We start from the raw sequence: 27,443 nt of genomic DNA on the forward strand, positions 1-27,443 counted from the left end.
ATACTATTCTTTAAAAACGTGGGAATTTCTTGAGGAATAATGGGACTGTATCTTCAAGTTCTAGACTTTACATAAAATGAACACCTGCTGACCTCAGGTGACGTTCAGAGTGCTCTGGACTGCTTTCAGGATGCCTGTTCTGTACCAGGGCCGCGGACGGAAGGGTGAGAATTTGCAGCCATGTGTCTGCCTTCTACGCAGCTGATATTCAAGAATGCAGACCGGGAGGGAGAGGAGGGTAATAAAGAAGTAAAACTACGACACGAAAGGAATGAAAAGCCCGGAAGTCCTGTATCAGGTGCCTCAAGAAGAAGCAGCCCATTTGGAGAGGCTTCTGGAGGAAGGGGGTGGTGTGTGGGGCTGGAGGCGGCAGGTGAGGCCCAGGCTGTGCAAGAACAGGGAGGCTGAGTCAGGAGGATGGGCTGGGGGGATGCAGGGAACATCAAACACAGGCTGTGAGGCACCTGGAGCTGCTGGAGCAATCCAGTCATTCTCAAAGGCTGGTCTGTGATTAACAAAAGGAAACAGGTTTTCCACAAAGCTGAACCAAGTCAATGGAGAGAGAGGACTGCTTTATGCTCTAAAATACGCCTTTCCTTCGTTTTGGTGCTACAATGTTTTCATTTATAAAATCATGACAATAGGGGGCACCTGGGTAGCTCAGTCGGTTAAGCATCTGACTTCGGCTCAGGTCATGATCTCACAGTTCGTGGGTTCGAGCCCCGTGTTGGACTCTGTGCTGACAGCTCAGAGCCTATGGCCTGCTTCAGTTTCTGTCTCCCTCTCTCTGACCTTCCCCTGCCCTCTCTCTCTCAGTAATAAATTTAAAAAACATTAAAAAAATAAAATCATGACAATAGATGGTAACTAGCTTATAAATAGATGTTTTTCTTAATGTTTTTTTATTTTTGAGAGAGAGAGATGGGGCGCCTGGGTGGCTCAGTCGGTTAAGCATCCGACTTTGGCTCAGGTCATGATCTCACCACTCGTGGATTTGAGCCCTGCGTTGGGCTCTGTGCTGATAGCTCAGAGCCCGGAGCCTGCTTTGGATTCTGTGTCTCCCCCTCTCTCTGTGCCTCCCCTGCTCATGCTCTGGCTCTGTTTCTCGATAATAAATAAATGTTAAAAAAAAAAAAGAGAGAGAGAGAGAGAGAGAGAACGAGTAGGAGAGGGCCAGAAAGAGGGAGACAGAGGATCTGAGGCAGGTTCCGTGCAGGGAGCACAGAGCCCACTGTGGGGCTCAAACTCACGAACCATGAGATAATCACCTGAGCTAAAAGCAAGAGTTGGGCTGCTTAACCAGGTGAGCCACTTGGGTGCCCCAGATGGTAACTAGCTTTTTAAGACAATATCCTCGTTTGGCAAAATTAAAACCTAGCAGTCTTCTATCTTGTCCTGGAATATTTATGGAAACATTACTGGTCCCTGAAATTGGTTTCAGGAGGCTGCAGGTCCTTGAGTGACAAGGTGAAGGCAGAGTCTGGGGGAACTCAATCTGGCAGCGGAGTTCAGGACAGTCAGCGGGTAGGAGCAGAGCCCCCGGCTCCTTGAACCATGGAAACCCAAATCGACTGGGCCCGCCCTGGGACTCGGTCACGGTAAAATCCAAGGATCAGCTGCAAGGGTTCCCTTTCCCCAGTGCAGGTTTTACTAACGTCAGAGGCTTCCACATCTCATATGTAGCTGTTTGGCTCACATTCGAGTGACGTGGGGTGTGACACGGGGGCAGGGTGAGGACGTGCAGAATGGCCTGTGAACAGAAGAGGGAGAGTCCGAGCACTTCCGAATCATGAGTACAAGTGCCCAAAAGACAAAGAGGCCTGGAAGCTGAAAGGCTTGCATCTCGGACAGGAACGAGGGGCACTGGCCACTCCCCTGCTTGACCCCCAGAAGTTTCTTATATATCATCTTGTCAGCGTGAGAGCCCTTTGCTTCCCTTCTCTGCCCCCTGGCAATGCAAGGGACTTAAGTCTGAGTCATCTGGGAAACTCTCAATTCCAACTGTGATGTGAGGGACCTACTCTTCTCCGACAGCCCGGCAGCAACTGACACTGAACCTCTGTCTTGTGCAAACCATGTCCATGAGAAGCAAGACCAGGCTCTGACCAGAATTCACAGGGGGATTACAGACTGGGGGGGGTGGGGGTCTCATCATGGCATACAGACCATTCCCATCTTGTCATGCAGGTAGGGTGCAGCGGCTGATGTGAGCTCACTCCAGACGGAAATCTGCGGAAGGCAGCGGGGGGATCTGGTGCCCTGCCCCCTTCCATGCTGGCAAGCCGGGTCCTGAATGCCTCTGTTTACAGGGCCACACACTGGGGGTCCCTGCCTTCTCCTGGAGGGCCTCTTCTGCCAGGCTCCCCGAGGGGCACAGCTTGGTCTGAGGACACAGAGGGGAACAGGGTACCTCAGGAGCATTGCCAGCCCCCCGGGGCACCGAAGCTTCCTACCTCTTCACACCTGTCCAGGCAGCTCCACCCTGAGAAAGTCCTCATTACACCCTGTTCTAAATCCTGGGTGCATTGGCAAGGAATCAAACGCCTAACCCTTTTATGCAAAAGGGGAGGAAACCTCTCTGATTTATACTGTGCATTTAATTCTCTTACATAAGCACGCCTTTCTTCTAGAGCTATAGCCCCTCTCCAAGATCACAACCACTATCATCTTTTTAAAAAACCAATGAGTACAGAGATGCTTCGAGACCTTGAAGCACCCGGTTACAAACAAGCACTGGGCAGGGGCCAGAGATCCCAAGATGAACAAGGCACTGTCCTTTTCCTTAAGGAAGTCATTGTCTTAGAGAAGGAGACAGGGAAGAAAATGGAAAACGACAAAGCGGTGTGACAATGTGATCAAGACACGTGGCAGTCATAAACAAAGTGCTAAGAGAGCCCTACGTGGGAGGGAGGATGGGCGGGCCAATGCAGTGGGATTGGAGGTTCAATCTTCAGGTTCCTGGAAACGGAGACAGCTTTTAGGGGGCCTGGGTGTGCTTTTCCCTCTTTAAGAAATGAGCCTAGATAGAGGCAAGCACAAAGAAGCAGCAGACAAGTGAAAAAGCTTCTAGAAGTGGGGTAAGAGCCAAGTTCACTTTATGAAGTTCTATAAAGTGCAGTCCTCAGGGTTCTGCTGAGGATCTGTTCTGGCCACTCAGACCAAGTGCAGAAGCATCAGCTATTGGTCCTCGTAGCAGTCACTGCCTCGGAACGTCCTATGGGCACTGGAGGGCACCGAGTAGTGAAGGTCACACTAGGACCATCCCTGGGGTGCCCAGTCTGGTCGGGGGCACATCTCTGTCTCTGGCTACCTTCTGCTCCCTCTAATCACTCCAACCAGAGTTTCTTTCTGTAACATCAGCTTCTGGGTTGTTCCAAATGCTGGAACCTGCTCAAGCTGCCTTCTCTAATCCAAACTTTATCAGTAGTAGGTGATCTCGATCTCAGTCTAACTTGTGTGTCTATTTCTCAGTGGATTCAGAATGCAGAGGAGAGAGCAGCGCGGTGGGATATATCCACAAAGTCTCAACAGGGTGGGCGCCCCATGCCTTTCAGCTCTTCCTCGCCAGCTATGCCCTTCCTGGCCGTGCGAGTCAGGGCTCCCCTTGCTGAGCTAGCCTTCTCGTATGAATCCCATCCTACCTAATAACCTATTCCTTCAGCCCGTGACAGCAGACTATGCCCTTGCTTTTATCTTATTGGGGTTCTTGTAAGTACACAGAGTTCTCAAGTTCAATGTGCAACCTGAAGGTAGAAAGTTCATCTTCCACTGTCTAAGACTCCTTTATAGGGCTGTGAGCAGTACTTGTAACACAACAGGAACTTAAGAAATATCTGCCCAGTGAGGGTCCAAGATCATGTCTGAGTCTGTATTTTTAATAACTTCCAGAATAATACTACCCACATTTCCTTCTAATTTTTGCAAATTATGAGTAAATGACTATGTGACATGCCTAAAGGAAGGATGAGCACATAGAGAGTTTGGGGTTTTAATAACAGGCTGCTCGGCACAGTCACTCTGACACTTAATGATATATGTCAGTTTTTATGTGTATGTTAACAAGGCACAGAGAGGGCTCAGCTCCCACAGTGGCTGTAATTAGTGTTACTTCGATACAACTAGGTCAAGTTTTCAGGTCTGTCTCTTGTTCATGTGTTGGGATGCATAAGCCTGGATTGTTGTCCGTGATTCTGTATTAAATTAGAGTGCCATCTGATCCTCTCTCTCCTTCTCTGGAATGACCAGGACTCCCTGTGCTCCTGGGTCTCCCTGAGGCCTGAGGCTGTGGCCCATTCACCTTGTTGCTCTCCTCTGCTCCACAGAGGCCGTGTGGGTTGGCCTGGATGCTGGCTCGTTCAAAGGAGCACAGATTCTTAGCTATAGATTTATTATAAATGAGCCAGATACATCTAAATGAAGATTTCACTAATATAATTAGTATGAAAGTGGTCACTGGGAAAAACAGGGGATAAATTGACAGGCTGATGTTCTTTAAGCCTTACTAATTCTAGAATTGTCTCCATGGCTGAAATAATGTGCATCTGTCCACATTTAAACAGAAACCTGAACTTCTGGTAGAAACCTTCCTGTACTCTTTATTACTACCTTAAAGAGAAGCATAGCAAATTTTATTAAGTTTACTTATTTATTTTGAGAGAGAGAGACAGACAGAGCATGTGAATAGGGGAGGGGCAGACAGAGAGGAGAGAGAGAATCCCAAGCAGGCTCCAAGCTGTCAGTGCAGAGCCCTATGTAGGGCTTGAACTCATAAACCTCGAGGTCTTGACCTGAGCCAAAACCAAGAGTCGAGAGAAGTGTAGCAATTCTTATGGTAGTATAGATTACAGAGAGCCACTCTGTGCTCTGTAGTCTTAATCCAATTGGATTTCCTCATAATATTCACATCAGGTCAACCCAAAGCTATCATACATAGGAGGGGAGAGCCACAAATAAAGCTCGTCAAGTTATAAATGTTCTCTGAGTATCTAAAAGTGCAACAATGATTCTCAGAACCATTTCAAAAAGGATGGGTTTCTTTCCTGATTCTAATGAGAAGAGGGGCCTCAGTTTGGGGAGGGAGGTTGCTCCCTATCTGAGCCTCAGCAAGGGGTTAACAAGATGCTTTCAACCACCTCTCTTGGTCATTTTAAATCTTAGGACTCTTAGGAGTATTTTTTATAATGGCTAATGCAAGTAGGAAAAGTCAATGTACCTAAGACCTCATAAAAATAAAATAAACAGGGAAAGATGAAAGAATAACCCAAAATCACAGCCACTGGGACATTTCAGGAGACCTAGACAAAACTTTGAGAGACAGAGGGAAAGAGGCAGAGACAGACAGACAGACACACTCCCCACATAGAGAGCTCCTGACAGTTCGACAATAGGTGTTAGTATTCATAGGCTATTGGAAGGAGAAGTTGGTATAACCTTTCTGGAAGGGAATGTGGCAATGTTTGAAGGTTCTTTTTATTTTTTTTAAAGTTTATTTATTTTGAGAGAGAGAGAGAGACAGAGAGAGAGAGCAAGAGAGCGAGCGAGCAGGGGAGGAGCAGAGAAAGGGAGAGAGAGAATCCCAAGCAGGCTTCACAATGTCAGTGCAGAGCCCCATGCGGGGCTCAACCTCATCAACGGTGTGAGATCATGACCTGAGCAGAAATCCAGAGTCAGATGCTTAACCGAATGAGCCACCCAGAAGATTCTTAAGTATGTCTGTACCTGTGACCTATCAGCATACTTTGAGGACTGTCCTAAGGAAATAATCAGAGATCAGAGCAAAGACTTATGAACACAAGGGGGCTATGGCATTATTATTTATTGTACAATAAAATTGTAATCTAAATATCCACAACTGCAGCATGGTTGAGTGTTCCAGATCATTTAATATGATGAAATATTACATAGCCATTAAAGTGGTTTAGAAGAATTTTGAATGACATGAGAAAAACTCATTCTATAATATTAAAAGGCATAATATAAAAATTATATGTATGTTATGCTAACCACTCCTCCCTCTTGCCATGAAGCGTTAGGGAGGATATTCATAATGAGATATATAATATGACAAAATATTAGCAGTGGCTCTTTCTGGGTGATAGAGTTATAGGTCGTTTTGATTTCTTCACACTGTTATATATTCTAAATTTTATGATGCTAGAATATACTTAAATACTTCTTTATAGATAAAGGAATTTACTTATGCCTTTATAATCTGCTGTGAAGACTCCTTTCTAGGGAGAAGAGGGGATCAGAGAAGACCGCCTAAGACCTGGGCCACAAGCGTTTCTCACCCTCCTACCGACCTAGTGCCACAGGCCTGCTCGTTCCAGAGCGTCCGCCCTAGAGCTCATTCCCAGACAGCTTAGGGACCATTTAAATGCTCCTGAACCGGATGGTTACCTCTAGGCCAATCTTACCGGCTGACCTCTGAGCTCCTACGCCCATAGGCTCACTTTACATTTCTATCTGTCTCTCTCCAGTGGGCCTCTCAAACTCAACAGACCCTAAAAAGAAGTGGTTATCTTTCTTCTCAACTCTTCCATCCAGGCGTGTCCTGGTGAGTCCATTGTGCTGTATAAGCTACGTGCCCAAACCAGGAACCTGATTCTTCCATTCTCCCTCACATCTCTTCAAGACTGTCCATTTGTCAAGGCTCGCGATGTTCCTTCCTCTCTTGGGTCTGTGATTTTTCTCTTGCCCCGTGGCCTCTCTCTCAGGTCAGGCCCTTGTCATGTCTCTGGTGGCTTATGAGCTTCCTCTGTTTTGCCTCAAGCGGCCCCGCCCTGCGAGTTGGAGGAGACAGCACCGCCGCAGGTGGGCTGGGGATGAGGCCCTGCTGCGAAGAGGTGTCAAGCAGAGGTGGGAAATGAGAGCCGCTGCTCTTTTTGCTTCTGGCTAATTAAAGCTATATGACTGTAACTAGGGTAAGGGAACTGGTGCTAAACTGATTCATTCCTCCAATTAGACCTGCTAAACGTGGTACTAATCAAAGGAATAATTTCCTTAATTGCATGAAACCACCCGAGAGCTAACTTAGCACAGCCCTTCTCCATTACCTCGCCCAGGTTCCCCATGCAGCTGGGATGAGCTGTCTGGGGCGCAGAGCTGAGTTTCACGTAAGCAGGGGGTCAGCAAGCTACGGACCGTGGGCCAAACCTAGCCTTCTACCTGCTCTCGAATGGCTTGTGAGCTAAAGAGGGTTTTTACATATTTAAATGATTGGAAAATAATCAAAGGAAGAATGCTATTTTGTGACATGAAGATTCCACGCCATTTAAATTCCAGTGTCCTTCAGGTTTTATCGGCACACAGCCCCGCTCATGTGTTTCGTCTGTGGCTCCTCTACAAAGCCTAAAGTAGTGACTATTTGGCCCTTTATGGAAAGTCTGCTGACCCCCAACTTAATGGCTGGGCTAGGCCAAGGGCATCCAGAATAGCATACACAGCAGCGTGGGACCCATGGTATCCAAAACCTATTTTACTAACAAGTTTATCTTTATAATCAAGTCCAGAGAAACTGCCTGATGTTTGGGCTTAAAATCATGCCAGGAGGGGGTCATAGAAGATATAGCTGAGAATTTAGTAAAGGCTCCTTTGGTCTGGAGGCATCGCCTAAGAGGGAGATATAAACTCTTCTGCACCACCACTTTCTCTAAACTCAGAAAGTCAACAGCTCACTAGGAGCTGATCACATCTCTGCGCACCTGCTGGGGGCCCCAGAAGTGGCCCAGTTTCTTGCAGGCCATCATGCTGGCTTCTCAAAGAAGCTGGTACAGGGTGGGCTCTCTCTGAAGTACTATGTCCTGCCTGAGGGATGTTGGGCTGGAGAGAAAGCCCCAGAAAGCTGTAGTTTCCTAAAAGTAATCAATATTCCCGGAGGTGTTTTTGTTCGACGGTTCTATTTACCACTCCGCTACCCTCCTTTGCTATCCTTTCGTTAAGGTGACCACGAAGGCCCAGACTCGAACAGGAGCCTGAAGCCTTGTCACATCATGGGCAGAATCATCTGCCTCTCAGGAGGGGAGGCTGCCTGGGGGCAGGCTTTGTGTCTGCATCAACAGAAGCGCCAGAGCTCTGCACAAACTCCCGGCCTGTAGGACCAGCCTGGGTCACGGAGCAAACACCAGAGCGAGGAGGGCGGGCTTCTCACAGTTCCGCTTCCTCAGAATTCAAGATGTGCATATGATTACCAACCATAATGGTTACTTTTATGATAAACACAAAAACACTGGGGCCCCCTTTTAAGAAACAGAGGACATACATGATCAAGAATAAAACAAGAATCCGAGTTAAAGTCTAGAACAAACTTGACAGCAGGAAATATGAGGATGGGAAGGAACCACCTGGAAGGGATACTATTCAACTCCTCCAAAAAGCACAAAGAATGCATCTGCATTTGCTTTTTCGGCAGTGAAACAAAGGAATGTCACTTCACGCAGCTATCACCTCTCTAGAACCAGGTTCAAGCTCTAGGTAAAAGGGACATTTGAGGCAAGTAATCTGACCTCTAAGGCAGTGCTTGCCAATCTGTTCCGCGTCATAGCACATATCGAACTTGCTCATATTTGATAGCACACTCGGGTAAGCAGACAAGATTTGAGCGGGTGGTCCCCCCGGGGGCTGGAGCCAGCCCAGACTATCGGAGATATGGGTGAGGCAGCTCCGGCCTACACTGCCGGCTGCAATCACCCAGTGGTCAAGTAGGCCTGCACTGCTATGGTTACTACAGCCTCCGCGCCAGTCTGTCCCTGACCGAACAAACAGGCACTATCCTAGAATCCTCCACCTCACTTATTCTGAAGGTCATATGACAAACTGATTTCTTGGAAAGGTAAAACTGCTGCCTTAGCAGATTTATTATGCATTCAAGGGCATACTGTGTGACACGGACGGTGGCCCCTCTCACAGAGTCTCTCTAATTGAGGCTAGTGTAAAAGGGCATATTTTTTTAGGACTGCCACCAAAAATGTGGACATGGTAAAACAAGACGAACAAAGCATCAGAGAGAAACTCCAAACAGCAGGCTATGCCAAAAGCACTGAGGAAAAATGGGTTTTCACGAGGGCAAATGCAGGCAGTGGGCACCAGAGGACAAATGTGGGACTCCTGAATAGGGCCGTCTCACTGAGTTATGAAGGACCTCGCCAGTGTCCCTTGCTGAGGGAGGCTGATGTGCTGCTTCTTCTAAAGCTGTGGTCCACACAACTTGTTTTCTGGGGAACCAAGGCATCAACTCCAAGGATGTACATCCATTATTTTCAAACCTTAATTAACTGGAACCTAATTAGGACTTTTGAGGGCTTTTTTTTTCCCCTTCTTACTTTGAAGGAAAGCTTTTCTCTCTTAAGTCAGCATGGTTTAAGTGGAGGAAAATGGAACAAAGACTTAGCTTGCAACTTGCATCGAACCTCTGGGAGGGGCATCAGCTTCCTAAGTTATACATTGCGAGGGCCAATGAGATGGAGATATCTAAGGTGATTTTCAGCAATAAAATTCCGATTCTAAGGGATGCCAAGAGATCAGTCAGGATCAATCAGTAATCTGTGATCATTCTTCTCCCTTGACTACCATACCCCTAGGATCACAATGTGAGCTGAGATCACCTAACAGTGATCTTTCATAGTTATAGAGTATTTCATGTATTTAATCCAATCAAACGTCGAAACAATCTGATAGGGTAGGATCTCCAAAATGTTGTAACATCTCATTTGATGTGCTTGAAGCAGTAGTTGCTAAATTATTCTAGGAGCTGGCTAAAGTGGGGAATCCTACAAACGATATCTATCTGAACTAAACATTTATTTTAACTGAATTTAATTTTTTTAGAAATTAAAAAAATATTTTTAAGTAGGCTCCATGCCCAATAGGGGGCTTGAACTCATGACTCTATGATCAAGAGATGCATACTCTAAGCCAGGCACCCCCTTGTTTTAACTTAATTTATATAAATGTGCACTCATTCATTTTTAAAAATAAAAGCTTTTTAAAAGCGGTTGCTAACTGGATTTCTACACTTTTTTCTGAATAAATTACACTCATAATTCATTGTCTATAATGTATAGTTTTTGTTTCTTTAAAAGAGAGGGAGAATTTAGACATCTGTAAAGCTATCTGAGTACAGAATTCTTCCTGAATTTTATGATTTTCCCCCCTATTCTTTTAGAGTCGTCACACCCCAACAGCAGAGTTTTTAAAGATTCATCTTCACTGAATCTTTTCAATTTTAGATCTCAAAGAAACAAAAGCTTTTTTTAATGCTCTTATTTGACCAGCATACCTTATTTGATTCAGTTAAACTAAACTGCATAATTACAACAACACACACACCTGGCACAATCAGGTTTGGGAGCAAATAGGAATGATCTTGACACACATGATGGCCGTGGTGGGTGTAGAGGAAGGAGGGAGCATTAGCCAGGCTGCGCAGCATGCCATGGGTGCTGATCAAGGTGTCCTGCAGAAGAAATGATGAGCGCTGGCAGATGTGACCACGGGGCACCCAGGTGAAAAGTTCAAGAAGGCAGGTGGAGAGGCCTGTCTAGATCTTGAGAAGGAGGGCGGGGCTAGAGAGACGGATTTTGGCATCACCAGCAACCAGTCAGCAGTTACAATCCTAAGAGTAGAGCATTCATTCAGGAAGGGAGTGTGGATAGAGAGAAATAGAGGGTGGGGTCCATCCTAGGGAATGGGAACCCTATAGGGGACAGGAGAGGAAGAGGCTTCTGCAAAGGGACCCAGGACATTAGCGGAGATGTACAAAGAGAAGCAGAGAATGGGAGGTGAGCTTCGAAGGGACAAATGCAGAACAGAAGCCTAGGAAGCAAGAATTGAAAAGCATCCTGGGATTTGACAACCAGGCAGCCACTGGTGAGTGAGAACTGGGGTGTGTTCACACCCCCACAAAGGATTTCACTGAAGAAAAGGAGATATTCTATCTTCTCCTGTGCCTTTGGTCCCTCTTCTATCGGCTCGGCTGTCTGTGCCAGCGGCCACTCTCGCTACAGTCTGCCCATCAGCATTTGTGAGCAGACAGGTCTGCTCAGGGTGCCTGAGCCCAGGCCGGGGGCATGACAGCTCCAGAAGATCCATCCAGCATGGGCAAACCAGACTGTCCAGTTGCCTGAAATGCTGCTAACTTATTCCTGGGCCCAGGGCAGTGACTTCGCAACGCCCGCTGAGAAGCATTAGTGACATTTATCACAAAGGGTGGAATGAAATGTCTTCAGTTGGAAACCAAGGCTTTTGAGATCTCTCGAAGATGGAGCACTCAGGGAAAGACGTCTCCGTGAGGCTGGGCTCTTGCCAGTGCTCTCCATAGGCCAATCCTGCCACTCAACTCATTTTTCATACACCCAGAGACTTCCCAAGCACACAGGGACCAGGCAAGGAGAGCAGTTCTTGGGGGTTAGGGTAAGAAATACAAATGAGAAAAAAAATTGATACACGGAACACAAGCTCTCCTCTCTAATGTACTGACAACTAATGAGGAAAGAATGCCTAGGTCTTAAGAGTTGCTGCACATAGAAATGGACTTGGAAATGTGACCAAGTTTGAGTGACAGCTGCCTACGTCCCAGAGGGCCACCGGCATGGCTGTGATACTCAAAGAGCATTAGTACCATTCTGGGCCATCATTTTCTCCAGAGATCAACATTCCACAGTCTCCTCAGCTCTCTGCTTCTTCAAATATTAATCCAGAATTATAAATGTATAACTCTTTTTGGAAGACGAGGGATCAGAAGAAATATCTTTTTTTCTAAGCCTCATGATCAGATACTGGTCAACTACTTTCTAAACTTCCATGTTTCCTGTTCTCAACTCCATTCAGAGGGATTTGAGGTAGAAATTGAGATAAGGCTCAAATATTGGGTATAGGCTTATCAGGAAGGACCAGCTGGGAGTTCTGGTCACAGGGCCACCCACCCAGACATGATCCTTTTGACTTGGCTTATGTTAGTGGGTCTCGTGTGTCTGTGGAGTTTGGAGGGTGGGAGAGAGGTAGTCCCTGCCTGCCTCGGAGAACAATGGTTTAGTGCTGTGACTGGGGAAGAGAGAAAGGAAGGTCCCAAGACTGCCATGCTGAATCTCATGCACACTGGGTTCGAGCACACATCAAATCTGTTGGTTGCACCAAAAAACCAAAAAAACAATAAACCAAAAAACCAAAAAAAGAAAAGAAAAGAGAAGTGACTGACTTGATCCAGACGCAGTGCGCCGTCCACAAACCGCTGTTTGCGTAACTCCTTTGCGATTCTGTGGAGATGCAACACAGCCTGGTGTACCTCCTCACTGGTGTGCTCCGGGGAGATGGGGGGCAGCTCCTTCTCGGGAATTTTCTTAGTCGGGCTTTCAATCATGCTCTGTGCATGCTCGTAGCTCAGTTTGGTGCAGGAGCGAATGATGGTCCGACCAAACCATTCACCAAGGATCTGCAAAGACAGATTGTAAGGGAATCATGAAGAAGATTTATTTCAGGTTTTTCTTTCATGCAACCATTTGTCCAAACACATTCTACAGAGATTGGTCAGGCCCTGACTTGGTGCTCAGGATGGCATGGAAGCTGCTGCCCGCAGGGAGCTTGGACTCTGAGGCATGGACTTCACAGGCAGTGGAGGCCAACAGAAAGTCAGCAAGCACATGGGTGGCACCAGGCCAAGCGGGGGAGACTCAAGGCAGAGGGCCTGCTGGAGTGCCCTTTCCTTAGTTTGGGTGAGCGGTCATCAACACCAAAACCGGATGGGGGAGAAGAGATGCTGAAGATGTGACAGATGGGGAAGCTGTGGGCTTGTAATGGATCAGGTATGGGGTGAAGGAGAAGGTGGGGGGGTCACTGAAAGAGAGCACAAGCGGAGAAGCAGAGTGGAGGTAGAAAGAAAAAGTAATTTCAACTTATTCTATTTGGAGTATTAATGTCCAGAATGGGGTTCTCAACCTCAGCACCACGGAGTGGACTGATTCTTTGTTGTGGGGGCCTGTCCTGCGCACCAGAGTGTCTGGTGATATCCCTGGACTCCGCCAGATAGAGGCCAGTAGCCCCTCCTGCGACCCAAAGTTGACAACCACAAGTATCTCCAGACACAGCCAAGCACCCCCCTGGGGAGACTCGGCCCCGGGCTGAGACCCACTGGGCTTGAAGACACACCCAAGTTTAGTGGCGGTGCTCGCTGCGGGGGGATTACTGTATTTTATCCTTTAAATTTTATCCTTTAAATTTGTCTGTGTTTTCTATGATGTGCCATCTATTGCTTTTAAAACAAAAATAAAAGAAACGTTAAACTACTTTTGGGACTCCTGAGTCTGAGGCACAGGGAGGAGACCCAGACGGTGGGCAACATGGCAGGCTGTCGGGGTGTGGGTCTGAGACCCGAGGAGGTGACTAGTCTACAGGTGGGGAGTTGGCGGCATTGGTGGGAAGGTCCAAGAAAGAAAGGGCAAGTGAGAGTCAAGGCTGCATTCTCTACTACCTTCTCCAGTTTAGGGGAGAAAAAGAGAATGTGGAGAACGAAAACAAAAAACAAGAGAGCTCAAAGACACAGGAAGAAAATAGGAGGTTCCAATGTTAGAAGAAAGGGGCTTTGGGAAAGGGGCACTCAAAAGCCACAACAGACACTTGTATAGCATTTACAGTGAGATAAGAACCTTCCCACAGAGAAGCCATTTAACTCACACGGCGACCCCGTGATGTAGGTTTTATTATCCTCATTTGCAGAATGACACTGAGGCACAGACACATTAAGTAGCCTGTCTGAGGTCAAACGCTGGAAAAGGCACAGCCAGGAACTGAGCCATAGCAGCGCTGCCGTAGTCTCAGCTCTTAACCACGAGTGAGTGTCAAAGGCCACTTGCATGTCAAGGAAGATGAAAACAAAGAAAAAGTCTTTGCCCTTAGCATTTGCTTACTGGTGATCTTTAGGAAGAGCACAAGCAGAGGAAGGTATGAGGTGGGATGGGAGGCAGAGTCAAACTGCAAAGATTTCAGGCCTTGTGCTAGGAATGGATTTGGGAGATGCGGCCACAGTGGCTCCTCCCACCCTCGGGACAGCCGGAGCCCACTCCCCATCAGCCTGGTACGCACGGCTCTTGTGCCAAACAGCAACATCTCCCCTGTGTGAAGAAGTTTGGGAAGCTTTGGGTTAAGGATAGGAACACAGCTGGTAGTGGAGGCAACGCAACGAGTGTGGATGGCCGCTCCCAGGAGGCAGGCTGCGTTTCTGGGGTGAGGGGGAGAAACCAGTACAAAAGGAATGAATGGATCCCGGGGCCACGTGGAGGCAACTTGTCGATGAAAGAGAACGAGTGGCCTGGAGAGGAAGCAGGAGGGAAAGGGGAGGCGAGAGAGGCAATTCTGGGGGGAAGAAGTGGGGAAGTGAGAGCATTGACATCAGCCAGCCCCAACCCATGGGGTATAAGGCAAAGGATGAGGGAGGGCTGGGGGGTGCTCAGGGGCATGGAGGAAGCAGAAAAGCTCTGAGACAAATAACTGTGGGGAAGGAATTCATGAGCAAGGGAAGGCCAGAAGTACTGAGAGGCAGAGGGGGCTTGGGGAGTGGGAGCTCCAATCAGTAGCGGAAGCTCTCAGCCCCTCTGCCTTCCTTTTCATCAGCCAAACCATTCTGTTCACAACCTCAGAGAGGTGCTTCCTGAAAAAAGGCCATCTGAAGGATCCACAGGTATTCCCAGGGGGAAAGGGGAGAGCCCAGCGCATAGGAGCTGTACACACCAAAAGGCGTTTAAGGAACACAGCCAGTACCCTGGAAGGCGAGGGAGACCCCTCTGACACCCTAGCCTTCCCCTGAAGGAAGAACCAATACTTTTATTTATTTATTTTTTACAAATAGTTTATTGTCAAATTAGTTTCCACATAACACCCAGTGCTCATCCCCACGAGTGTCCTCCTCCGTGCCCATCCCCCCCTCCCCCCCACATCCATCAGTACTCAGTTTTTGTCAGCATTCAAGAGTCTCTCATGGTTTGCCTCTCTCCCTTTCCCCCACCATTTCCGCCCTTCTTCTCCCCCACGGTCCTCCGTCAAGTTCCTCCTAATCCTCCTATACGTGCAAACATATGATATTTGTCCTTCTCTGCCTGACTTATTTCGCTCAGCATAACACCCTCAAGGTCCATCCATGTGGCTACACATGGCCAGATTTCATTGTTTCTCATTGCCATGTAGTATTCCATCCTATAGATAAACCACATCTTCTTGATCCATTCGTCAGTTGATGGACACTTAGGCTCTTTCCATGTTTTGGCTATTGTGGAGAGTGTTGCTATGAACAAGAACCAATACTTTTAAAATGGCAGACAAGAAGCACAGGAAGAGAATGACTACAACTACTCTCATTTTTCCGTGATTCAGTGCAAAGAGCCTTATTATAGAATCTTGGACCTATAATATTAGACTTTAATTTTCTTTAAAAAAAAAATCCTCAAACTATACTTTCTGGATTGTTCTGAGAACCACTCCTATCCAAAAATATAAGTGATTCAAATACTGTGCTCATGACTTTTCTGCCGCAGCAAGTAGGTCCTGAATTTGGCTCTCAGGAGGTGTCTGAGTGTGCCGAATGCAAAAGAAATGAAAGAGCCAGTTCTTGGTATTGTCCCACAGTCCCGGTGGGGAAGGAGTGCGTGCAGGTCTCCAGAAGAGCCCCTTTCAAGGTTAGCCCATGCTTGTCCTTCTATTATATCCACATTTCCTGAAAATTCCCCACTAATGGAGTTGCTCCAACCTCCTCTAGAATGACAGGGCCATGGCCTATTCATTCTTGTGGTCACAAAGATTTCCCCTGGAGATTCAGCTTGTTTCCTTTTCTCCATTTCACTCCAAACCCAGTCAGTCTTCCTCCTCTATGTGTCAACAGTTTGCTTGACGGTCTGTCTTCAGCACGCCTGGGGGAACTTTCCCTTCCCTTCGCTTCCACACCTCTCCTTCACACACCCCACAGGGAGTTTCACAGATTCCCTCAGACATTCCAGTCGTAGGACATCTGGCCTCCTGGGGTCTGGGTCCCTTTTCCCTAGAGGACACAGGAAACCACAGCGTGCTTGTAGGGGTGACCACCACACACAGGTCAGGGGGATTCAAATCACCTTGACTGGTTGTCTGTTTCCATGTAGACTAGTGGGTCAAGAAGTGCTTTTAAAAACCTAATGAAAGTTCCAGGACTTCTCCTTTGAAATATTTATGTACAAAACTTTGCAGTAAGTTCTACAAGGTTCCTAGACACCATGCCAACCCCACGCCCATACACCCTTACTCTAAACGGATCTTTGCTTCTCCTTCGGAACCATCTGATTAAAGTGCTGAGCTCTGACTAGAGGCCACTTTTCATCCTTTTCATCCTTAAAACTTATGATCTGTAGCACGGCAGAATCACAAGTCCACCACTCCTTACCAGAGCTCGAGAACAACACACTAGCTGCACCATCTCAGTTAGTTTGAGCCCCCTTTCCCCTGATGGGCACCTCTGCTCCTTAGCCTGTTCCTTATCAGCCAATGAGAGGCACACTCGAACCCCATCATGGCTAAGACCGCGGCGCTGACGAGAAGTTTCCTGGAGTGCTCTCACCTTACTTGAGCATCCCACCCCTTCATGCCCTGTATCCTAGGAAACGTGCACCAGCCTCCTTTCTGAATACACAAAGGGCTGGAGGGCCAGCTCTGAAGAGCCATTAAGAACTTTGTGGCCCGGTGACAGTGGCCTCAGGCAGGCCCAACCTATCCTGCTTGGACACAGTCCAGTGACTGTGGGAAGCATACCTGATACACAGATTAAAAATTCTTCGGCCAGGACAGCACTGGGGAGGGAGCTGAGAAGCCAGGGTGCCCACTGCTGCTGTGTGGTCACGGGCGGCAGGAAGGCAAAGACCCACGTGGGGGTGGGGGTGGGGTGCGCAGGGCAGCGCGCCTACCGGACCGGAGAAAGGTTTCTTTGGATGAAACACCTCATTAATTTCCAATTTGGAAACTGTATTCACATCAACGCCCTGTCCACAACCGTGGCCAATGGCAGAAGACAAAAGGACAAAGAGTTTTTCATGGAAAAAGTAAAAAAGCCACGAGGAGCTTCATAAACAAAACTCTTTCAGAAGGAAGATCATGTCCTTCTTTCTTTTGCTTAATCACAGGATTTGGGTCGCTCCCTTTCTGCAGGCTGCAAGTTTCCCCCCCACACTCTAGGACAGTACTGTTTAAATGTCAGATTAAATACCGTGCCAACACCCACGGAAGGCATACGGCTGAAAACAACCTGGTTAGAAAGGTGCAAACAGAGACTCTTAAATACAGAGAACAAGCTGAGGGTGGATGGGAGTGGGGGTGAGGGGAAAATGGGTGATGGGCATGGAGGAGGGCACTTGTTGGGATGAGCACTGGGTGTTGTACATAAGCCAATTTGACAATAAATTATATTCATAAAATAAATGAAATAAATAAAAGTAATACATGGAAGAAGGAGAAGGAAGGAGGAGGGAGGAGGGGGAGGAGGGGAAGGAGGAAGGAGGGGGAGGGGGGAGGAGGGGGAGGAGGGGAGGAGGAGGAGGAGGAGGAGGAGGAGGAGGAGGAAGAAGAAGAAGAAGAAGAAGAAGAAGAAGAAGAAGAAGAAGAAGAAGAAGAAGAGGAAGAAGAAGAAGAAGAAGAAGAAGAAAGATGCCAATACTTTATCCTTCACGCCTACTTTCTGGCACCAGGTAAGCCAGGAAAGAGCCCAGCGCCTGAGAGCACCAGCCCTATCTGGGGGCAGAGGGCTCTGGCCCCTACTACCTTGGAGAATATCTCAAGCACATCTAGCTGGAGTGCGGTGTTGAGCCCATTTTACAGTTGAGAAAAGAGGCTGGCAGTTTGTGAAAAGTCACATAAACTCCTAAGTGGCAACCAAGACTGGATCCGGGTCTCAATATTTATGAGTCAACATTTAGTATTATTTTTATTATATTTCAGCGGAATATATTCTACTTCAGCTGAGACAGTGAAGTAAAGGAAACGAAATATGCCTCCAAAACATCTCAACGTTTTATATTTTACAGATACAAAATTGTGAGGAAACCTACCCTTTGAAAATTGTTCATTTCCATTTAAATCTATTTTAAAATTTATTTTCAGAAAAAATGGCAGTGCCTCCTTATAAGAAAGAAATCTCTGATTCGAAAAACTGCCAAAGATGTTGAACGTCATGATGTGTCTGATGGATAAAGAAGAGGTGGTATTTATACACGATAGAATATTATTTGGTCATCAAAAAGAATGAAATCCTGCCATTTGCAACAATGTCAATGGAGCTAGAATGTATTAATGCTAAGTGATACAGGTCAGTCAGAGAAAGATAAATACCACATGATTTCACTCCTATGTGGAATTTAAGAAAAACAGATGAACATATGGGAAACGGGGCGGGGGGGAGGGGAGAGAGGGAAATGAACCATAAGAGACTCTTAATGACAGAGAACAAACTGGGGGTTGATGGGGTGATGGGGGGCGGGGATGAACTAGATGGGTGATGGTCCTTCCTTCCTAAGGAAGGAACTTGTTATGATGAGTACTTGGCATTGTATGTAAGTGAGGAATTACTGAATTTTACTCCTGATGCCCATACTGCGCTGTATGTAACTGACTACAATTTAAATTAAAAAAAAAAAAAAAAAAGACCCACTGATGAGGCGAATTTGTAATTTTAAGGAATTAGATACAAAATCACTTCTGCAGCAGCTCTAGGCTTCTGCAAGTAAAGTATTTGGTTCAAAAAGCTTATCACGAAAAAAACATTCTCCTGACTGGAACAAAAAGCAGGCTGTTTGGGGTGACCAGGGGTGGGGGGGGGCACAGCACGGAGGCGAGAGAAGTCAAAGGTGCCAAGAACATGTGTGAAAAGGAACGGGGCAGAAAGAGGAGGGGCTCAAAGGCAGCAAGGAAGGGCAGACGGCGACTGGGATAGAAGGTGCTAGTGACTGCAGTGGGCACAGGGTGACTGGCAGCTGGCTGAGGAGCAAGCAGGGGACCTCACTGTGACTGAGTGAGGCCCAGGTCACCTCTCAAAGAGTCAAGAAGACCATGGGAGGATTAAAGAGTAAGTAAGAGAGCAGAGTCAGCAACATAATTTATTTAGACCCAGCTACGTCTTGTACCATGTGGAGAGTCTCTGAGGCCGCTCTGGGCTGACCAGAGAGACCTTTGCCAAGGGTGAGGAGGAAGCCTGGGCAGCAGAGGGCTGTGAGTCTGCTAGCCTGTTTTGGTTTATAAAGCAGTTTGTTTATGTGCTAGGCTTTTCTGCAAGATTTATTTTATAGAAAACAAGCCTGAGAAAACTGTGCTCTCCTCTACTGTCTCAAGGCTCCTGCCATCAGCCGAGTCTATTGACCCCAGACTATAATTGGGCCCCTTCCCATCTTGATGGGGAGGCAGCTGTCTAAACTTCTAAGCCTAAGAGGAGGGAAACAAGGAAACTTCCTCAAGGGTTTGCCTCACAAACCTAGGAAATGGCAGGAACGTGAGAAGCGCCTGCAGGCCCGGATGTGGTTAGGAGACAAGAATTCCATTCCTATGACAGAGGAGGAGGGCACCGCGCCTGAGCAGTCCTTGAAAGTGTTCCCTTTACCTCAGACAGTTGCATGGGGGTGGGCAGGGGCGGTGGACCCGCTGGGAGGCCCAAGGGCTGTGTGGGAAGGAAGCTGGAGGTGGGGGGAGAGGGAAGAAAGTGTAGGAGAGCAAGGCAGGAAGGCTTCTGAGGCCTGGGTTCAGACAGACCCAGGAAATACTAAATAACACATTTCTAAAGCCACCGAGGTTCATTCATTCGGCTCCAGCCTTTCAACAAGACGAACCTGGCCCATTTCTCAACAACAGAGGTCCTTTTAAAGATATCTAACACAGGGACCCCTTATGCTGTTTAATAGCCTGAGGGCTCAAATCTTTGGATTTAAATCAAATACGCTGTTAACAACATCAAAATGCAGCAGAGAAGCTGATTAAAAATAATTTTTAGCTCTTTGTATGACAGCCTTATAAATGATAAATGTCTTTCAAATTTCTTTTTTTTTTTTCCTAAAAATATTTTGTTTTGAATTCTTATTTTAATCCCAAGGATTCACAGCAAAATCGATGCTCACAGTTTAGTCTGCTCTTCCCCTGAAGTGACCTTAGGTAAGCCTCTAATTGCCTGGTGCCCTCATTAGCAAACTGGGACACGAAGGGCCCAAGAACACAGCAGAGTTTTTCCAAAGGCTCCTCTGGTCCCGAGCTGTCTCCACAGGCCTGAAATAAAACACTTCTGCCCCTGCCTCTGCAAAGGACTAAAGATGGATATTCTCGGAACTTTTCTATTATTCTCGGAATCAGCCTTTGAAGCCATTGTCTCTCACTGGGAGCTCCTTGGGCAAGATTTCCACTGCAGGGTCTGAGATAAAACACAAAACCCAACAAGGAGTTTCTTTATCATTAACCGAAGCCCCAAGTTTCAGGACACTGCGCATGAGTCTCGGGCCTGTGAGCCCGCTGCAGACGCCACAATGGCCCAGGAAGGGCACCCCATTTTCTTTGTCAAGTTGCACAGGATTCCCCTGAGTAGCAGCTGCTGTGGCAGCGGCGCGGTGAGGGTGGAGAGCAGGGGGGTGAGAGCCCGCGGAGGGGGCGTCACGGGGAAGCAGGCAGCACACCTTTCCCTGCGACAGCCCTGGAAAGCCGGCCTCAGCTCCCAGGACACAGCTCCAGAGTGCTGAGGAGGCTGCCGTAGATAAAAGCACCCCACTAAAGGGACACCAGTCCAGTTCAGCAGATCAAGTCAACAAAAAGCTGAAGACAGGTGATGCGATTTGCTTTCGGAAATTGTGTTTGAGCACCCATGGCACCGTGCTGTGTGGGAAGGAGATTAAAAACTTAAGAGTGGGCTCTGCTGACGATGATATTAAAATCTGGTAGGACAGCAGATCTATGCACAAATGGCTCCAAAGTGCAGGGGTCGGGCGCTGCAGGGGTGGAGAGATGGTGTAGGGGTGGAGAGATGGGGGGAGGGATTCTGAGGGAAGGTGGGGGGTCCCCCTGTCTGCTCAGCTTCCCAGACTGCAGCGGGGTCCCCACTCTTCACCCTCTCCAGGCTGGGAGTGCCGGTGACCCTCTCCTCCTCCTGAGGGCCAAGTCCTGGGCTGAGATTTGGGTCCTGAGCCTTCTGGCTTTGTGACCCGGTCCAAACACCTGTTCCGTCTTTCCTCCTCTTCAACCCCTCCTTTCTATTCGCCTTCCCATATGGTCTACAAACACATTCTAGTACCTCTTACCTGCTTATCACAAATAAAACAGGACAAACAAATCTCAAAGAATTCTTACTTTTTGCTCACTACAGTGGGAATACACATTAATTGTAGAAAACTGAAAAAAGTACAGGTGGGAAATGGGAAGAAAAAAAGTCTCCCATAAACGCGCCATAAGGAGATGACTACCGTTTGTACGTTTGTATTTTGGTGCATGTTTAGTTCCGTATCTTCAATACCTTGAGTAATTTCCAAACAGAGTAAATAGTTAATGATTCTTCACTTAATGAGTGAAGGGAGGGCTAATAACACGTTCATGGAGGAAGTGGCATTGTGGACGGACTCAGAGGTAAGAAGGATTGCTACTGGGCGAGATGTGGGGAAGGACGTTCTAGGAAGAGGGGAAAGCACATGCGAAGTCTCAGAAGCATGGCAATTTTTGGGTCAAACAAAGCCTTCAGTGGCAAGAACAGAGGTAAGGGGCTTGGAGGATGGGCAGCAGATGGTCACAAAATGGGGGAAGACCTGGTGGGGTCTTTGCATGTCATGCTCTGGAGACTGGACTTTTGGAGGGGGTAATCCTAACCTGCTATCATGCTGTGAGGATGGCGAGCAATAGGGTAAAGGGACCAGATTCACCTTCTGGAAAGTCATCTAATCGCACTGGGGAAATAGAATGGAGAGCCATGAACAGTCTTCTCCCAACATCCTAGGGGAGGATGGCAAGGACTTGCGCAGTGGTGGTGACTATGGAAACGGAAGAGAGGACTGATGAGAGATGCTCTGCAAAGGGGGAGCTGTTAGCCCTCAGGCAGATGTGAAGCAAGCTCGGGACTGAGAGTGCAAGTGGCTCAGAGGGTGCCATTAGAAGACCTAGACAACACTGGGCTGAAACCCAGGTTGGAATGGGCACATGTTTTACTCATGGAGAGAAGGGAAAGGGTGAGGGAAGGCAGAGAGGGACTGTGACTCTTTGGGTGGTGGTGGTGGTGGGGGGGGGACTTGAGCAGGTTTCCAGGGAGAATGGAAAGTCACCTGGGGGAATGGTAGATCTTGAAGGGAAGAGGAGCGGAAGGCACAGTGGAAGCCTGGGGCCACGGAGAAAGGTTTGAAACAGCTATATTAGTAGTAAATAAAAGGATTCCTGAGTGGCAGCCGGAACTCGGAGACGCCATGGTTCTCCCACGATGTCCAACGTTCTAAATGAAGCAGGGCCTGGACAGATTTTTCTAGAACTACTGGGAATGGGCAGAGACCGGATGGACATTCTAGGATGGCAGTTAGGGAAGTCAGACCTCAACTGAAGCCAGCTCACGGAAGCTGGGGTGGGGAGCTGCTACCTAGCAGAGAGGTCAGCTTGATGATAAAAGCAAAGTGAGCCAAGATGCTCACTGACCAAAGATGCTCCAGGAAATGAGAAGAGACTCCAGTCCCGAGATGACTTTGCAGTTCATGCATTTCTAGCAGAGAGGACAGGGAGAAAATTACAGGGGGGAAAATTCCATTGTAAAGACTTTTAGATTTTATTCTGAGAGACTGGAGAGTCTCTAAAAAGGAGAGACAAGACCTAATTGCTGACTTAGAAGGCTCCCTCTGACTGTTGTGTAAAGAGAAGAGGAAGTGGGGCAGCAGAAGCCAGGAGAAGCATTACGAGGCCGTGGCCGTCCAGGTGGGGGTGGTAGCTTGGCCCCAGCACTGTCACAGTGCTCCCAGTGGTAAGGAAGGGGCAGATTCTGGAGGCAGTTAGAAGGCGAAGCTGAGGTGATTTATTGGTAGACTGGATGTGAAGGGTGAGAGAAAGACCAAAGTCAATAACGACCTTATGGGTTTTGGCCTGCAGAAACAGGGAAATGAGGCTGCCACTGACTGAAGCTGAAAAAGCAACTTGGGGAGCCCACTCCCGCCATCTTGCTGGGATGTGGTGGGAGCTGAGGACGGCTACAGCAGGTGTGAGACCCTGCGACCTTTGACCCTGTGATTTCATGGCTCTCCGGTCTAGGGACTCAGTAATCAAGTCCGATTCATTGCTTGTGACCTCCTTAAAGTGTAACGTTGGGATTTTTTTACAAAGGTGACTTCAAACTAAGAGGTCTCCGATGAGCACGGCACATAGGACATGGCCTTGGCTCCGTAGGGCCTTAGTACCAAGTGAAAGAGAAGTGCCGGAGGTGTTAAGGAGAGAGTGTGGCCACTGGTCTCACAGGGTCACAGTGGATTTCGTGGTACCGGAATCGGATCTTACAAAGCACAAGATCTAGCTGGCTTTGTTTCCCTATGTCAGTATAAAATCACAAATGTCTACATCAGAGAACAACGCTCTCACCACAAATATGTGGAAGTAGGCCAAAAATAGACCCTTCAGGGTTTACTGACTTAAAAATCTGGGCATTGGCTCAATGAAAGCATATAGGACCAGGATTTTCTAGCGGCCATTAAAACAATTAGTGGCTGTTTTAAGGAAGTTGGAATAGCATTTTGATAGCTGATCGTGCCTGCTCCGGAAAGTAAGACACTGTAGTAGACTACAGAAACTCCAGCACTTCATCTCCAGGTGACACTGGCAGCCAGTTGTAGTAGCGGTGGCATGATGCTGGTGGCCCTGCTCTGACTCCTTCTATGTCGAAGCCATCACCCTCAAGCCACGTACAAATCTGGCCTCAGGCTTCAACTGCTCTCCTCCTCATTCACTTGGATTCTTGATGCAGGGCCACCTCCCTCCTCAACGGCCCCCTCTGGCTCCCTGACCCTCCCACCTGCCTGCTCCATGCCCCCCTCATCCCCAAATAACTTGGGCTTTCCTTGCCAGGGTCTTGAGCAAGCCCCCTCTCTCAGACATGAGTCTGGCATCTGACATCTCATTTCATGCATCTTGACTGCGAGTAAGAGATGCTCACGTGAAATTACATCCCGAGACAACCAACCCACCAGGCCCACCCACCATGTGGTCTCTTGGTCTGTGTAGGGTGCAGCCAGTGGCTCTTGCCCCATGACTGTCCCTCGTCCAAATCCTCGTACTTCCTACTTGGCTTGGTCTGATGGAGGCCCAGCACACCCTCCTGGACCCCGTGCCTACTTCAAACCTGCTCTCCAGCCTTCAAATGCCAGAAGGATTGCTCACTAGACAGTGCCTCCAACAGAAACCTTAAAGACGGATGCAGTGTTCAGAGTTTGCCTCTTTCGAGTGCTCCCTTTATGACCCTCATATTTTAGTAGCTCATTAGATCAGGCAGCATTTTATTTCTTGGGTTTGATGCTGGCAGGCATAATTCAGATTCAAAGTTCTTTTCTGTTGACTCAGGTTAGCTTTCTTCTATGGGCTTTTATTTTCTATTTAAACTTTTGCAAAAATAAGCATTTATAAAAATATAAGACAAATACATGTTTTCAAAAAAACATTAGAAAATACAAAAAAGGAGAAAAAATTACTCATACCCTTACTACCCAAATACAACCACTGCTGGCATCCTATTTTATTTCCTTCTGGTCTTTTTCCATTCATTTTTTTCCCCATGCATGTTCCCACCCCCACTGAAATATGATTGCTGGCATACTGTCTTCACAATTCCTTCTTTGTATTTCAGATAATATCTGCTTCTTGACTCTCAAAAAGGAACTTTTTATCAGATATTCAGGAGTTGTAAAAACCAAACATAACATGTGTAACTTGTTTTGCTTCCCATTCCGACAAATCGGTTGGAGACCATCTGGGAAATGTAATTATGGGCTGGGTCGTGGAGGACACCTAGGCATTGGTATTAACTGTTAGGTGTGCTAACAGCACCGTTGTTATATAAGAAAATATCTAAAATGTTTAGTCATGTATCAAAATAGGAGTGAAATGACATGATGTCTCTGGTTTGTTTTAAAATACTTTGGCAAAAAGAAAAAAAGGTTGTCAGTAGTTGAATCTGGGAGATGGGGAGGGTGGGTTTATTATGCTATTTTCTTTACTTTCATGTCTATTTGAAATCTTTCAAGATAAAAATTGAGAAGTTAAAGTATCCATATTTCAAGCAGACAAATTGTGTTAAAGGCTTGTTGTGAAAACCAGCAGGCCTTTGTCTCTTTCTTTCTGCTACCCTTCCTCAGGGGTAACCACTTTCACGAATTTTAGCAGGTTATTTTGGTACTTACTTCCATATTACTATCTAGCCTGCCTGATGGCTACTTCTTAATTTTTAAATTTTAGGTGTTATTCAAAACCTTTCACTATAGAAGAAGAGAATCTAGTTTTCTTTCCTCATGTGCTCTCTTTCTCCAGCCAAACCCCCAGAACTGCTCCTGGTCCTCGCCCTCCCAATGCTTACATCATCACTATCAGAATGAACTATTGTGGTTATGTATACATACTGTTACTTTTCTTTCTTACACAAACTTCTATTTTCACCAGAATTAATAGCTGCCTTGTTTTAATTTGCTCGGTTTTTCTGTATACTATGTATATTAATCTACTCCAAACGTCCCACCAACTGTCTAAAACAGTGGTTCTTAATGAAACGATGCTCAGCATCACTCATCATCAGGGAAATACAAATCAAAACCACACTGAGATACCACCTCACGCCGGTCAGAGTGGCTAAAATGAACAAATCAGAGGACTCTAGATGCTGGTGAGGATGTGGAGAAACGGGTACCCCCCTACACTGTTGGTGGGAATGTAAACTGGTGCAGCCCCTTTGGAAAACAGTGTGGAGGTTCCTCAAAAAATTAACAATAGAATTCCCCTATGACCCAGCAATAGCACTGCTAGGAATTTACCCAAGGGATACAGAAATGCTGATGCATAGGGGCACATGGACCCCAATGTTCATAGCAGCACTCTCAACAATAGCCAAAACATGGAAAGAGCCTAACTGTCCATCAACGGACGAATGGATCAAGAAGATGTGGTTTATCTATACCATGGAATACTACATGGCAATGAGAAAGAATGAAATCTTTATATGGAAACTAATACACTTGACAATAAACTATGAAAGAAAAGCAAATCAATAAAACAGTGGTTCTTAAAGTAGGGTCTGTGGACTGCTGGGGGTCTCTGAGACCCTTGCAAGGACCCATGAGACCAATGCTATGTTCATAATAATAAACTCTAAGGCATTATCTGCCCTTTCTCCTGTGCTGACATTTACACCCGGCACAGAAGCACGTGGGGGTGGGGGGTGGGGTGGGGAGGGACTGCGGCTGCCTCCACATGAATCAGGAAATGGCCACAAATGTATCAGGTGCCGGGGTACCCTTCACCGCCTCAGTCTCAGCAACAGAAAGTCTAGCTGGCTTGAGAATGTTTCAATGCTTTTGATGACGTGGGTAAGAATGTTCTTGATGACGTGGTACAGTTATGAGTTTTACTCTGTCTTAATCCTCGAGTCCTTGTTTTCTTCACAGAAAGCTGATGGTTGTCTTGAGGAAAAGCATTTGTATAACTGAGCTGTAAGCTAAACTGATTGCTTTTTTTACAGAACACCATTTTTACTTGAAGGAACACATAATATTCAAACTATGGTTATTTGGCACTTCAAGAAAAACAACTGATATTATTTACTGCCCACGATAAAATCCGAGCTTTCACAAAAATGAGAATTTTGGAAACCTTGTATCTGACACATGATACACGTTTCCTAATACTTAAAGACCTGTCTAAGATCAGTAGTGATATTAACCAATGTGATTTTTTGGGTATCATATAATGAAATATATTCACATGTAGAAGATCAGCATAATGAGCCAGTATTTTCTAAATGATCTAAACTTTCTAAATGCATGATAAAAAAAAAAAGCATTGTTTAGGTAAAAGGTCCGTTTAATGTGTAAGACTGGGGCACCTGGGTGGCTAAGTCAGTCAAGTGTCCAACTTTGGCTCAGATCACGATCTCGTGGTTCGTGGGTTTGAGCCTCACGTCGGGCTCTCCGCTGTCATAGCAGAGATGCTTTGGATCTCCTCTATCTCTCTTGCTCTCTGCCCCTCTCCTACTCTCTCTCTCTCAAAAACATTTAAAAAAATAAAATGTAAGACAGATTTTAATGTAAGTAAGAAAGGTTTAATTGATACTGTATGAGTCCACTAGGGCTGTCGTAACAGCATACCCCAGTATGGGTGGCTTAAACAGCAGACACTGCTTTCTCACAGTTCTAGAGGCTGGAAAGGACAAGATCAAGGTGCCAGCAAACTCGGTTCATGGTGAGAGAGGCTCTTTCTGGCTT

The 27,443-nt window shown here is 46.9% G+C and overlaps 1 protein-coding gene across 1 annotated transcript in view; it reads right to left on the reverse strand.

The window, feature by feature from the left end:
- DIS3L2 (DIS3 like 3'-5' exoribonuclease 2) overlaps positions 1-27,443 on the reverse strand; it is a 348,824-nt gene that overhangs the window by 63,668 nt on the left and 257,713 nt on the right. Inside the window, exon 13 of the mRNA XM_039234582.1 lies at positions 12,194-12,427. Within this exon, the coding sequence (XP_039090513.1) occupies positions 12,194-12,427 (234 nt within the window). The remainder of the gene's footprint in view (positions 1-12,193; positions 12,428-27,443) is intronic.

Source organism: Hyaena hyaena, unplaced genomic scaffold, assembly GCF_003009895.1.
Source record: "Hyaena hyaena isolate Hyena2069 unplaced genomic scaffold, ASM300989v1 scaffold_86, whole genome shotgun sequence".
NCBI classification, from domain to species: Eukaryota; Metazoa; Chordata; class Mammalia; order Carnivora; family Hyaenidae; genus Hyaena; species Hyaena hyaena.